The sequence below is a fragment of the Pteronotus mesoamericanus genome, unplaced genomic scaffold (genome assembly GCF_021234165.1).
Source record: "Pteronotus mesoamericanus isolate MK-2021 breed Mesoamerican mustached bat unplaced genomic scaffold, CSHL_Meso_final contig_130, whole genome shotgun sequence".
Lineage (NCBI taxonomy): Eukaryota > Metazoa > Chordata > Mammalia > Chiroptera > Mormoopidae > Pteronotus > Pteronotus mesoamericanus.
This window is the reverse complement of record NW_026555060.1, coordinates 30,957,222-30,972,747: the sequence shown is the minus strand read 5'-3', so window position 1 is coordinate 30,972,747 and position 15,526 is coordinate 30,957,222. Positions and strand designations below refer to the sequence as shown.

The following is a 15,526-nucleotide window of genomic DNA, read 5'->3' as shown; positions in this document are numbered from 1 at the left end:
ACCTGCCACTGCTGGGAAACAACTGATAGTACTTGCTGTCAATGATAAAATGCCAGCTTTCAACTGAAAATTAAATTGTGGAGATCTTATACCTGTCACCACGAGCCTGACAGTGTCTCGATACTTAAAGATGTTTCTCAAGACGTCACTCGTGACATTAAATGAGATTTTTAAAACACGGTGGACTGAAATATACCCACATTTGGAAGATGTGCATAATTCAATGAACCAATACTAATAAAATAAACAATGAATTACAATATATAAATATCTTTTAAAGATTCTCGGGTTTACCTTCTAACACAGTAAGTGTCGATAAACACACAAACAAAAGCCCTTCGGGGTTCTCAGTAATTTGGAAGAGTTAATGGGGTCCTCACAGTAAAAGCTTTGACAACCGGTAATCTAACGTATTGTTCTGCAATAAAGTAACGGACATCATCAGTTTAAGGAAGTTCCTAAATCACGCAATTCTTTCTCCTTTTCTCCACTGTTTTTCCAACACAGTCTTAGCCTTCCTGTCAGTGAAGAGCTGACCAACAAACTTTCCTATGTGTATTGAGGGGGGAGGGAATGTAATAAAAAGCCCATTTTGCCAGTAGGAAAGAATCAAAATTAAAAACTAATTCTGAGTCTGCCCTTCCTCTTTGCTTCAGCGGGACACAAACCCTTAGTAAACCACACACGTAACGACAAGAGTCGGGGCAGAATTCTGAAGACTACCGACAGATAAGAACGAGTATGAGGCACAGTTAGGGAAACTGCGAGGGAATAAAGAGCAGCTGGGGGAAATTTTGCCAAAACCTTGGGTTTTCCTGTACCTCCCCCACCTGCTCCCTAAGGTTCCCGAGTAAAAGGGGGTCAAGGGTGGACCTGGAGGGGCCGCTGCAGGGTAGGCGAGGGCACCTCTCGTTAAGCCCAAAACTGCCGAGTCCTCTCAGTACCAGTCCCCTAACTCCCAGCCTCCCCTCTCGCGACCCCTATACAACCCCGCGCCCACGGCCACAAGACTTACCACCAACAGGTTCCGGTCCTCCACCAGCTGCCGCTTCCGGAGGATCTCCGACTTCAGAACGTCCATGTTGCCCGACTTTAGGTTTCCCTTTGGGGGTCCTCCAGCGAGCTCTCACCCAGCGGCCGAAGCCGAACCACAAAAGCTGTGACCCCAACGCTGGCCGACCACAGAGACAAAAGCGCTTCCGGCGGAAGCTGAGATGAGCGGCAGGAGGAACAGGGCGCCCAAGGTATCTGTTGTTGACAAAGGTGCTGTGGATTAACGGCCCCTGGCGGCACCCTCCGGCAGTGCGCCTGTGATTCCCGCTGCTACGAGCGGACTGAAAGGCCAGTCTTCTGAATGGTGTGGAGTTCGACAGGCTTCATTTTTAACGATGTTTTATACCTCTTTGTACCTACTAGTTCAGGTCCAAAACCCTCCTCACAAAACACCTGAGTTATTTTTAAATATTGCCATTTTAACAGAAGTTCTTATCAGACTTTCTGAAGTTACCTGCTTGCCAAAATTAAGGTACTAGGTAGAGTGAGAGACACGAACTACCAGCTCATTAATATAAAGATTAAAAGGCAGTGTTCAATGCTAGCCTGTTAAATCCCCTGTAAAGTTAAGCAGCCACATCCATTTAAGTTTTTTTGGGAGTAAATATATCTTTCCCACCCTAACTACCTCACAGGAATACTGTAAGACTCTTGAGATGTCAGGTGTGAAAGTTTGTTCCGAACTACGAGGTGCAGCCCTCAATTAAAGTCTGATTATAATGACCCTTTTATCCGCTCCAGTGGCTCTCACCACCCCTCCTACCTGCAATCTTCTCCAACTGCCCGTGTCTATCCAAATCTTTCTGTTGTTTAAGATCAAGCCTCTTAGGAGCCCTCCATCGGAACTGGGTCCTTCCTTCCAACTTTGCTTGTGCCTGTTGCTCTTGTCTTCTTGTCTCCGTATCAGTGATTTTCAACCTTTTTTTAATCTCATGGCACACATAAACTAATTAATAAAATTCTGTGCAAACCAAAAAAGATATTATACTTTTTGCCCATCTGACAAAATAAAAATAGGTATTATTTTGATTCTTTCACACCAACAGCTATTGCTGTGTTGGCTTTTGTCAGGTTTTTTTTTTTTTTTTTTAATTTGACATTCTAAGGGAAAAGAGTTCAGTGCCCCTGACTAAATAGTCAGGTATAGCATATTTTAAAAATTCTTGTGGTTCACTAGTGTGCCAGGATGCACAGGATGAAAATCACTGCTCCATAATCCTACACTATGCTTAGCATTGTACTTTTCAATACTTGACACTCGGGGTGTGTTTGTTAAATAAGATCCACACATCGAATTTCAAAGACCCTAGAGAAACTTCTGTAGAAACCTTATTACAGCAGTGAGAAGTGATAGTTGAGAATAGAGGAGAAGCCTGTAAAAACCCAAACTGAGAAATATAAAATTCTGCATATATATATATATATATATAGTCTCACTGACTGAAGTAAATAAAGATTGAAAGGGACTAATAAGGATTAATCTTAAATACTAGGCTTAGAAAAAAATTAAACAGAAAATCCTGTGCTTTCTTGCACAACCAAAAGAAGGACAACAGCAAATATGAAAACAAAAATAACCAGAACTGCCAGAAAATTGAACTGTATGGAAGTTTGACAACCAAAGAGCTAAAGAAGAAACATTCATCCAGACTGGTAGGAGGGGCAGAGACAGGCAGCCCAGGTGGAGAGGCCACATGGCAAAGTGGTGGCTCGAGGGACCAGATGGGCAAGACTGCAGCTGTCTGACTGGGTGGTCCCACATTTGCATGCAGATAAACCAGAGGAACAGCTGGAGAGCGAGACAGACTGCACTATCCATGGTTCCAGTGTGGGAAAAGAAAGCCTCAAAACCTCTGGAGGTAAAAACCTGTGGGGGTTGCGGGGACAGGAGAAACTCCCAGCCTCCCAGGAGAGTCCATTGGAGAGACCCACAAGGTCCTAGAATGTACATAAACCCGCTTACCCAGGAATCAGCACTAGAAGGACCCAACTTGCTTGTGGATAGTGGGGGAAGTGACTGAAAGCCTGCCAAGAGCCAAGCAAGTAGAATTGTTCGCTCGGACCCCTCCCCGACATACAGCGTCACAACTCAGTGACCTGATATGCCCTGCCCTGGTAAACACCTAAGGCTCCTCCATTTCCAACCTAACAGGTGCATTGAGACAAAGAAATATGGTCCAAATGAAAGAACAGATCAAGGCTCCAAAAATAGAACTAAGCAGAAAGAGATAGCCAACCTATCAGGTACACAGTTTACAGAAAAAGTTCACCTTTCTGTGAGTCATCAGGATGCTCACAGAAATGGTTGAATATGGTCACAAAATGGAGGAAAAAGAGAAGGCTATGCAAAGTGAAATAAAGTAAAATACACAGGGAATCAACAGTGAAGGGAAGGAAACCGGGACTCAAATCAACCATTTGGAGCAGAAGGAAGAGATAAACATTCAGCCAGAACAGAATGAAGAAACAAGAATTTAGAAAAATGAGGAGAGGCTTAGGAACCTCTGGGATGACTTTAAACATTCCAACATCCAAGTCATAGTGGTGCCAGAAGGAGAAGAGGAAAAGCAAAAAATTGAAAACTTACTTGAAAAAATAGTGAAGAACTTCCCCAATCTGGGGAAGGAAATAGACTTCCAGGAAGTCCGGGAAGCTCAGAGAGTCCCTAAGGATTTGGACCCAAGGAAGCACACACCAAGGCACATAGTAATTACATTACCCAAGATTAAAGATAAGGAGAGAATCTTAAAAGCAGCAAGAGAAAAGGAGACTTACCTACAAAGGGGTTCTCATAAGACTACCAATTGATTTCTCAAAAGAAACCTTGCAGGCAAGAAGTTTTCAAAGTTATGAAAAGCAAGGGCCTACATCCAAGATTACTCTATCCAGCAACGCTATCATTTAGAATGGAAGGGCAGAAAAAGTGCTTCCCAGATAAGGTCAAGTTAAAGGAGTTCATCATCACCAAGCCCCTATTATGTGACATGTTAAAGGGATATATCTAAGAAAAATAAGAAGATCAAAAACTATGAACAGTAAAATGGGGGAAGGGGAAGAATGGGGGGAAAGGTACAGGGAATAAACAGCATAAATAGTAGGTACAAAATAGGCAGGGAGAGGTTAAAAATAGTATAGGAAATGGAGAAGCCAAAGAACTTATATGCATGACCCATGGACATGAATTAAGGGGCAGAGGATACTGGGGGGTGGGGCGGTTCAGGGTGGAGGGGAATAAAGGGGAGAAAAAAATGGGACAACTGTAATAGCATAATCAATAAAATATATATATTTTAAAAAAAGAAAACAAAACCAAAAAAATCCTGAAATATAATGACATTATTAGAATCTGAAGAATAATTTCATGCTAAAAAAGAGGAGTTCCAAGTATTTAACAGCACTGAACTCTTTCACACAGGTGCTAAGTTTAGGAACTGCCATGAAATTCATTTTATTGATATATATTTCATTGCTTTCCTAGATTATCTGCAATAACTATTGGATATTCAAAATAGTTTCTAAATAGTTTTAAAGGGGCTTTAAATCATAAATGATTTGCACTTAAGATGCCCTCATTTTAGAGAAAGAAAGAACCTAATTTTCTTTTCCATTTTACTGATAGAATGGTTGTTCCATGGCAGTGGTTCTCATGGTTGTGATTAGCTTTAATAACAGTAACGGTGCCTGCCTTCCTTCCTCCCATCCTTCCCCCTCCCTCCCTCCTTCCCCCCTTCCTTCCTTCCTTCCTTCTTTCCTCCCTTCCTTCCTTCCTCCCTCCCTCCCTTCCTTCCTTCCTTCCTTCCTTCCTTCCTTCCTTCCTTCCTTCCTTCCTTCCTCCCTCCCTTCCTTCCTTTTTTTAAGCAGACAGCATTCCTCTTTCATAACAACGCTTGGAAAGGGCTAATATGGGTATGGAAATCAAATAGGTTTTGTCCTGCCCTTATTCATTGGTAGTGATCATTATGTTAAACAGTAGCAACTCTTCTATTTAATGACTTGAATTATACCTAAACCTATTCTTAGTCAGCCTGGCAATCAAAGAATTGAGCTGCGTCCTCTTCTCCTAAAACACACACAGACACTTACAAATCCTCAAAGTGTGTGTGTGTGCACACACACAAAAGGTCATAGCTTTATAGTGGTGATGCATGTTAATTAGGTAGATTGTAGTGACCTTCACACAATGTATATGTATATCAAAACATTAAGTTCTATGTCTGAAGTATATGCAATTTTTATAGGTCAATGATATTTAATAAAGCTGTTTTTAAAAACAAGTGTGTGTGTTGCAGGAGGTGAGGGTATGGCAATGTTTACTTTGACATTTTCACTGCATGACCTGTAGGGCCCTGATGATTTGGATCCTTCTTATCCTTCTAGAGTGGCATCGCTCTCTCCACTGCTGTACTCCAGCCATGCTGGTCTCCTGTCATTTCCCAAACATGCCACGCCTTTACCTGTCTCATAGGCCTTCTTACTTGCTAACATTTCTGCCTGGAATAGTCCACTCTCCCCTTCAGGTCCTACTTTAAATGGGGCCTCGAAGACCCATTTCTTGACCATCCCCTCAGCAGTTCTTTTCAGTGTTATTTCATAGGAATAATCACTCTGTTATGGTCTTTTAGTTTACTTACATTGTTTTATAATCTTGAATTTTTTTTCGGATGTCATCTCTAATGGAATGCAGACTCTTGGAACTTAAGCAAGCACATTGTTTCTGGGTATACAGTAGGTGCTCAATATATATTCATTGTATGAGCCAGTGGAAAATTTCACCATAATTGTAAGCTTTTCTAAATGTGTGCTTTTCGCACCCTAGCTGGTGTAGATCAGTGGAATCTGTGTCAGCCTGCGAACCTAACGGTCACTTCCCAGTCATGGCTCATGTCTCAGTTGTGGACCAGGTCCCCATTAAGGGGCACGTGAGAGGCAACCACGCATTGATGTTTCTCTCTCTCTCTCCCTCCCTTCCCCTCTGTCTAAAAATAAATAAATAAAATATTTTTTAAAAAACCAAAGCAAATAAATGTATGCTTTTTGCTTTTCTCTGTGAGGTATAACAGAGGAATGTTTGCTTCCCCTAACATCTTATTAGAAAGTCACAGCTGCCATATGTTCCCCTGCTAACATACTGCTCTAGATTATAACAGCAACTGTGCCATTTGATCAGATTGGAAGGTTCCTTTAGCAGCAGGCACAACACACCAACATTTGGCTAGAGGAAAGGCAGAACACCTAGTTTCTAATGGCTCCCAACCAGAGTGGGCCTCCAAGCAGGGCCACCCAGGGTTACACCTGGGAACAGGACACCAGCAAGCTGCAAGCCTAGGGGACACCTTATCACTTTGTGTGGTGACGCCAAACCAACTGAGCCACGCAGGTCAGAGCAGGTTGGGCTAATTTGAATATTTTCTTGAGCTGGATGGGGGCTTAGGGGTTGTCCCAGTCATGTGGTACTCGGCTCCAGGGCCATGAGGGCAATGCCTAGTGGCCTGGAGTTGGAAAGACCTCTAAGGAAAGGGGCTGGGTGCAGACTTCCTCAGCAGCCTTTTTTAAGGGAGCTGGCCAGCCTCTGGCCAGGGCCTCAAAACTGAGTGACGGCAGCACTGAAGAAAAAAGCAACTTTATTTTACTGTGCTGTTCATATGTATATACTGTAGATATCATTATCAAAATCTATATACATTTACTTTGTACCAAGTATTTAGAGAAATGGTGTTAAGTCAATACTTGTGCTTGTATTAGAAAAGTGAGTCTGAGCATTTCCCTATGGCAATGTTCAGGGAGTGAGCATTGTAGTGTAGCAAATTGCCCTTTAGAAATGAAATTAATGTTTTCATATTATTTTGACTATAAGTGTTCATTAATACAAATAAAATGATATTTCTCTCTTTCTCCTCTCCTCTTTACTCTTTCTCTACGTATACATGTACACACTCATGAACCAAGGTGACTCAAAGCTTTTGACTGTGCCCGTTAAAAAAAATAGATCTATAACTCAAATACCATAAAATTTACTATTTTAAAGTGCATCATTTTATAGATTTTATATATTTGTCAGTTAATGGATGATTCCACTTTTTGGTTGTTATTGACAAAACTTGAAATCTCCTCTTTGGATCAGTGACAACAAAACTCACCTCATCATGTTTTTGGCCAAGATATGCTTATAGTAGGAATTTTTTTAATATGACATCAGGCAAACAAGTAATAGAAGTTTGGATATTTGTGCAAATGTCAATGTATTCCCAGTAAAAAGTGGATTGTTCTAAATCTAAAATCTTAATAGTAAATAACACATTGTTATACTTGTCTTATTTGGAGTCATTTCAACGAAATCTGTCATAATCTGGTTATAATTTCTTTACCTTTTCTGACCTCAGTGCTTTACTTACAAGAGCCAAGAGTTGGGAAATACAGTGTATTCATTGACAAATGAATGGATAAAGAAAAAGGGAGAATGTATTTATATATGTATATCCATTCTATGTAATATATAATATTATTAAGCCATAAAAGGAAGAAAATACGGATGGATCTTGAGGGCATTATGCTAAATTGAATATGTAAGACAGAAAAGGACAAATACTGTATTATCTCCCGTATATGTGGAATCTGAAAAAACAAACTGAACTCATAGATGCAGAAAACAGATTAGTGATTGCCAGAGATGGGAGAATGAATGTGGGCAAAATGCATGAAGGTCACCAAGGGGTACAGACTTCCAGTTATGAGAGAAGCAAGTCCTGGGGACGTAATGTACTGCATGGTGACCATTATTAACATTACCGTACTGCATATAGCAGTTTCTCAATGTCATTTTATTCATTATTTCATTAAAACGTTGATGAGATTCCATAGGAAGTTAACTCTTACATCAGCTAGTGCATGGTAAAATCCCTTTCATTATGTCATTTTGCTTAAAGTGCAGAACTGATCAATGATGTTAAGTGAGGATTTACTTTATTTGAAAAGTGCTAAATTAAAAAAGAAAAAAATTGCAAAGACAGCAGATCATAAAAGTTCTCATTACAAGAAAAATACTGTAAGTCTGTGGCATATTGGACATCAACTAAACTTGTGGTAATCACTTCACAATATATTCATATATCAAATAATTATGTTGTACACCTTGGACTAATACAATGGTATATGTCAATTATCTCTAAACAGTACCAGAAAAAAAATTGAAATAATATTAGTAAAAACTCTAAGTGACTTTATATGGTCTTAGGATGGAAAAAGACTCTTTAAGCACTACATAAAATTGAGAAACAATAGCGCTGACACATAAAAATTATAGTTTCTGTATATAAAAAATTGTGAGTAAAATTAAAAAAGAAATAACTAGGAAAAATACATAAACAATTATGCATCATTTAATAACAAGGATACTTTCTGAGAAATGCACTGTTGGCAATTTTGTCATGAAAAAATCATGGAGTGCACTTACAAAAACCTAGAAGGTAGAGCCTAGTACACACGCAGGACATGTGGGACAGCATATTGCTCCTAGACTACAAGCCTCTAGAACATGTTACTGTTCAAGAGATGAGATTTGGATTTCTGGCCAAGATGGAGGCATAAGTAGATATGCTTCACTTGCTCATACAAACATAAGAAGGATAACAACCGATCTAAAAGCAAAAACAACAAGAATTGCCAGAAAATTGAACTGTATGGAAGTCCAACAACCCGCAAATTAAAGAAGAAACATTCATCCGGATGGGTAGGGAGGGGCAGATAGGGGGAGCAGGGGGCAGAGAGGACATACAGCAAGTTGGCAGTGGCCCCTGGAACAGCTAGTTACACATTTGCCTGTGGTGGATAAAAACCAGGAGGGGCAATTGGGGAGTGAGCAATCCTAGCCCCAGGTCAGACCTGAAAGCCCAGGCTTCCAGCTATGGGAGAATAAGGTCTCATAACCTCTGGCTGTACAAAACCAGTGGGGGTTGCAGCAGCAGAAGAAACTACCAATCTCTCAGGAGAGTCCTTTTGAGGGGCCCACAGGGTCTTAGAACATACACAAGCCCATCTACTTGGGGAATCAGCAGCAGGGCAGCAGCTATAAGGGCACCTGTCACTTTTGGGAAGCAGGGGAAGTGACTGAAGATGGGGCGAGATCCAAGCAAGTGCAATTGTCCCCTTTCTGACTCCTCCCCTACATACAAAGCCACAATGCAGTGAAGAGGATTGCCTTACCCTGGTGAATACCTAAGGCTCTGCCACTTATTATGTAACAGGCATGCCAACAAATTGAGAAGACAAAGAAATATGGCCCAAATGAAAGACCATACCAAAGTCCCAGAAAAAGAACTAAGCAACACAGAGATTACCCAACCTATCAGATGTGGAGTTCAAAACACTGGTGATCAGGATGCTCAGAGAAATGATTAAGTATGGCCATAAAATAAAGAAAGAAGTGAAGAGTACACAAAGTGAAATAAAGAAAAATATACAGGGAACCAACAGTGAAGAGAAAGGAGCCAGGATTCAGATCAATGATTTGGAACAAAAAGAAGAGTAAACATTCACCATAACAGAAAGAAGAAACAAGCATTAAAAAAAAAATGAGGAGAGGCTTAGGAACTTCTGGGACTATTTAAACGTACCAACATCTGCATGGTAGGGGTGCCAGAAGGAGAAGAGGAAGAACAAGAAATTGAAAACTTATTTGAAAAAATAATGAACGAAAACTTCCCCAATTTGGTGAAGGAAATGGACATGCAAGTCCAGGAGCTCAGAGAGTCCCAGACAATTTGGACTCAAAGAGGTCCACACAAAGACACATCATAATGAAAATGCCAAAGGTTAAAGATAAAGAGAAAATCTTAAAAGAGGCAAGAGAAATCAAGAGTGTTACCTACAAAGGAGTTCCTATAAGACTATCAGCTGATTTCTCAAAAGAAACCTTGCAGGCAAGAAGGGGCTGGCAAGAAGTATTCAAAGCATGAAAAGCAGGATGTACAACCCAGATTACTCTATCCAGCAAAGCTATCATTTAGAATCGAAGAGCAGATAAAGTGCTTCCTAGATAAGGTAAAGCTAAAGGAGTTCATCATTGCCAAGCCCTTATTATATGAAATGTTACAGAGACTTACCTAAGAAAAAAAAGATCAAAACTATGAACAGTAAAATGACAACAAACTCACAACTGTCAACAACTGAACCTAAAACAAAAAACAAAAACAAACTAAGCAAACAATGAGAACAGGAACAGAATCACAGGAATGGAAATTCCTGAGTCAAATGTTAGCATGGAAAACACAATACAATTGGTTTAATGGAAGGCATGTTATGCAGTTATATTACTATGCAATGTTTTTAGTGCTAATTGTCTGAGTGTCAGTCTCCTATTCAAAGTAATGTCTGTCTCGTTGGGTATTTAGGGATCAATGGGATGAATTATATTAAAATTCTCACCACTTGGCCAGCACTAATTCTCCTCTACCATTTTATGAAAGTTTTACCTCTGTGCTCAACTGTCATCGCTACTCTCTGCAACACTTTTGCTCCTTGGAGGGAGTGTATCTTGAAAGGGTTACTAATCCCTCAAAACCCACTAATCACAGAAAAGATAGGGGTCTCTAACCCCAGGTCCACAGACCGTTACTGGTCTGAGGCATGTTAGGAACTGACCACACAGCAGGAGGTGAGTGGTAGGCTTGCGAGCTGAGCAAGGGAGGAAGCCAGAAGCTTCTTTTGCATTACAACTTGAGCTCTGCCTCCCTTCCCCTCTCCCTCACCTCCATGCACTCACTATACCTGGAAAAATTGTCTTTCATGAAACTCGTCACTGGTGCTGAAAGGTTGGGGATTGCAGGGTAAAATCATTTCCCAATTCTGACACATATTTGGCTTTGATGACCAGATCAAACATTGAGGACCAACGTTCAGGTTGTCACTCAAAGTTGTATTCACCATCAAAGTTTTGATGCAAGCCTTGCTTCTGCCCACATGCTCAGGGGATGGCACCAAATTACACAGTGGAAAAGATAACAGAACCCATGGAGTCATCACTCTCAGATCAAGGTCTTAGTCTCTCTGCTGGAAAAATGGGAACATCACTGGAAAGTGAGAAGAACACTTTATAACTATATTGACCATTTAAGGTGTGTGCATATGTAAACTCGGCATCTAAAACATATCCACATTAAGGTAAAAAATGCACAAAACTTACATTGTTAAAATTGTAATTTTCTTATTGAAATATTAGTTTTCAAACAATTACCAATTCAAAATTTATGGAAAATCTTGTCAAACAAGGAGAACACACATCAATGGATAGAAAGTGAATTAAAAATTTTTTAAATTTTCAGAAAATCCTACATAAATTTAAGAAATTACTTTGGAAAATACAGAACAAATAAGCAAAAATATAAATGTAGAACTGCTATAGTCCCACCTACCCAGAGAAAAAACATATTGACAAATATCCCTTAGATGCTTTCTTTGCATGTAGTTAAATATTTTGAAAACAAAAATGGGATTCTCCCATATAAATTGTCACCTAAATAATGATTTTCACTGTCTTTGTTATTCACTGTTTGGTTTGCTCATAAATTTTTGCTATTACATGTTTTCCTTTTGGTGCACCCATGTGTTTGCTTTCACGCCTCCTGGTCCTCCTCCAGGCTCTGTCCTACTTGCTATGAAGTTTCATTCCAGCCACTTCCTGCCAGCCTAAGTACCCCCCTCATCTCCTTTCTTCCCAGAGCACCTGCCATACTAATTTCTAGTTTTTGACTAATGCTACCATCTGCTTTCTGCACCCATCCCTCCAGGCTGCTGAGCACTGCTGGAGAAAAGTCACACAACTTGTTTTGCTAGGTGTCACTTGGTAGGTGTGCTCTCCAGCCTGGATGGGCCCCTGTGCCTTGTGTCTTGTCTCTTTTCTGAATCTCCACAATTTGTTCATCCTTCCTGCTAATTGCATGGCCTGGGTTACAGTCCTCCATCTCATTAAGCCTCAGATTCTCAGTTGGTAAAAAGGAAGTAATATTAGTTACCTTGCACGACTGTATTTCTGTTATATCCTAAGTCTATTGAAGTGGAAGTAAGAACAATTACTGAGTATGTATGATTCCAGCATGTTCAGAGATGAGGGGGAAAATCATTTCTTCCTGAGAAAAGACTACAAAACTCCTAAGCAATGGAGATGACTGCATCTGTGGTCTGTAAATAAAAAAGTTGTCTGTCAATGTGTGACTTAATGATTTGGGAATGCACAAAACTCCAACCAGAAGGAGGACAGTGGTAGTAAACAGCCTGCAACCTGGAAACATCCAGCAAATGAGCGAGGCTTGATAGACAGCAGGTTCCACTTGGAGCATCACCAAGGCTCACAGAGTCTGGGCTTTTGCCCACCCACCTGTGCTTTGATCAGAGGGTGGGAGACCCAGCACAGACATATTCCATCTTTGCTCTCCAGGCACAGAGCCAGAAACTATCCAAGGCACTTGGTAAATTCATTCTTTTTCAAATGTTCAATGAACATGTCTATTTCAAGAAGGATTTTCGCTCTCCTCTTTCATTAATCACATTGTAAGTGTTCCTAAAAGCTTAGCCTGAGCACTCCAGTCCTAAACCTGTTGCCTTACTGCCAGGATGTTCCCCTTCTCATGGGGTGTGGAGGTGGGGGCTGATTCCCCAAAGACTGGGAAAAACCTTACTCTAGGACTGAGGGTTTCTGTCCCAGTGCTGTACTAATATTTTACTTAAGATTTTTGGATTGAGAGTCATAAGTGAGAATGGTCTAAGGTTTCTTTGGGCTATATTTGGGTTCCCTACTGAGCTAGCTCCACACAAGAAATGTGAAGTTTTTCTTCTTTTTCTAGGCTCTGAAATAGTACATCAGAATTCATTGGCAGTCATCAGAATGACGCAAATTAAAATCATAATGAGATACCACTTCACACTGGTCAGCATGGCCACCATAAACAAATCAACAAACAACAAGTGCTGGCGAGATTGTGGAGAAAAGGGAACCCTAGTACACTGTTGGTGGAAATGTAGGCTGATGCAGCCACCATAGAAAGCAGTTTGGAATTTCCTCAAAAAACTAAAAATGGAACTGCCTTTTGACCCAGTAATTCCACTGCTGGGATTATACCCTAAGAATCCTGAAACACCAATTCAAAAGAACCTATGCACCCCAACAATTTACAATAGCCAAGTGTTGGAAGCAACCTCAGTGTCCATCAGTAAATGAGTGGATCAAAAAACTGTGGTACATTTACACAATGGAATACTACACTCAGAAAGAAAGAAAGAGCTACTGCCCTTCATGAGAGCATGGATGGAACTGGAGAGTGTAATACTAAGCAAAATAAGCCAGGTGGTGAAAGACAAATACCACATGATCTCACCTATAAGTGGAACCTAATCAACAAAACAAACAAGTGAGCAAAATACAACCAGTGACATTGAAATAAAGAACAAACTGACAGTAACCAGAGGGAAGGTGGGAGGGGTATAATGGGGGAAAAGAGGGGAAGGGTCATTAGGGAACATGTATAAAGAACCCCTGGACAAAACTAAAGTGGGGAAGGGTTGAGGGTGGGGCAGGGAAAATGGGTGGCAGGAAAATGGAGACAACTATACTTGAACAACAATAAAAAATAAATTAATTAAACGAAAAAAATGAAAGGGATAGTAATAATGCTGGCCTTTGAGTTGTTGGGAAGATAAAATGTGTAAATATATGGTATAGGACCTAGAATATAGTACACTCTCAGTAGATGTTCATTAGTGTTGTTATTGTTTAGCGTTGGAAAAAAAATGAGTCTATGGAAATTATAATTATTGTTACACCTTACAGGTGAATAAACCTTGGTATACCTTTTATATTTTCTCACTGTATAAAGCAGCTTACCCATCTGTGGCCAAGGCTACCATTCCCCTGTCTTTTATAATAATAGAAAATTTTGATGGGCAGAAAAACTACATTTCCCAGCATTCCATGTGGCTAGATGTTGCCATGTGACTAGTTTGGCTAGTACAATGTGCCTGGAAATGATATCTGAAGCTTCCTGGTTAGGTGTTAACAAGGAAAAAGCTTGCTTGTTCTTGCCATGTAATTGACTACATGGGCTTGTACATAAGAGGATGTAAACTTCTTTTTTTTTTTTTTTTTAAGAAAAGATAGATGTTATCTCTGCATCAGGGTCCAGAGTTTGATATATTAGATCCACCACACTAATTACATTTGTAGGTCTTCCCTAACGTCATTTACCTCTTGTGTCCTTAATCTGGCAAGGACTATACCAATTATTTTTGTCTATGTATTCTCTTTATATCTCCTATAATCTTTGCTATGAATAATGAATTATGTTATTCGGTGCATAGGTATTCCTATGTCTTCTTTATTGTCAGCTGTAACTCTGGTGATTATAAAATGCCCTTCTTTATCTCTTTCAATGCTTTCTGCCATGAAGTCAACCCTGTATAACAGGAATTTGGTGATCCTTGATTTTTTTATGTTTGCGTATTCCTGGTATAGTTTTTAAAAATCATTCTATTTTATACGTTTTCTTGCCTACAACACAGTGTTGTGTTATGGTTTGTGCTCCAGTCTGAAACTGTATATTTTAATACAGTAATTTAGCTCATTTATATTTATTTATTAGGACGTTTGATCTTAGTTATGTCATATTGTTTTGTTATGCTTTCTGTTACGTGATTTTTTCCCTAATATTTCACTACATGATTTTGTTTGATTTGTTATAGTAGTATGTATGTGTTTTGATAATTTGAAAGCTTAGTATTTTTGTTCTGGTTTAGCATAATGATTATGTTAACTGTTGTCCTTAATCATCTATTATTTTAGATTCTCCATGGACTCATTACTATATTTCTTTCTTTTCTCCTTTTCTTAATCACCAGATTTTTCTGGGTTATATTCTTTCTCAGTATGTCCCTTTGTCCTAAGACATATACTTAAATATCTACTATTTGATTATTGGCTTGAAATATATATCCAATTATAGATATGAAAATCATATTTACACAAAATCCCATGTTCTCTTTTCCTCCCAATTTTTGTTATATTGTTTTAAAATTGTGAGGCCTTATAACATGTATGTAACCTTCAATTCCATATGTACTGTTTCCTTAGCCGTACATTTGCTTTCATGCTTGTTGCCATTTCTTTTGCAGCATTTTTGCATACATCTGGCCTATGGTGATTAATGTTCAGCGTTGCGCATGTACATGAATGGCTTTGAATGGATGACAGCGACGGGCTCAGAGGGATTCTCCCCTTCTCTCCCACTAGTAGACACTTGACAGCACACAGTGGGCTGCCAAAGACCATCTTTGTAGCCATGGACCATGTCTCCTTCTCACCCTCTGTGGTCCCTGGGAACTTTCCTGTGAGTCTGAAATTTTACAAACTTGCGCCACTACGACACCTCTTGGCGGAAGAGAAGAGCGCCGGCGGAGGCGACGTGCAGTGAAGTCCTCCCACCGGCAAGGG

At 39.9% G+C, this 15,526-nt stretch overlaps 1 protein-coding gene across 4 annotated transcripts in view; it reads right to left on the bottom strand.

Moving 5' to 3' along the window:
• Positions 1-1,190, bottom strand: part of LOC129087225 (pre-mRNA-splicing factor 18) — a 55,470-nt gene extending 54,280 nt beyond the window's left edge. For all 4 annotated transcript variants that reach the window (XM_054594041.1, XM_054594043.1, XM_054594042.1 and 1 more), the window contains exon 1: positions 1,016-1,190. In XM_054594041.1, the coding sequence (XP_054450016.1) occupies positions 1,016-1,081 (66 nt within the window). In that variant the 5' untranslated portion in view covers positions 1,082-1,190. The remainder of the gene's footprint in view (positions 1-1,015) is intronic.
• Positions 1,191-15,526: the final 14,336 nt, after the last annotated feature.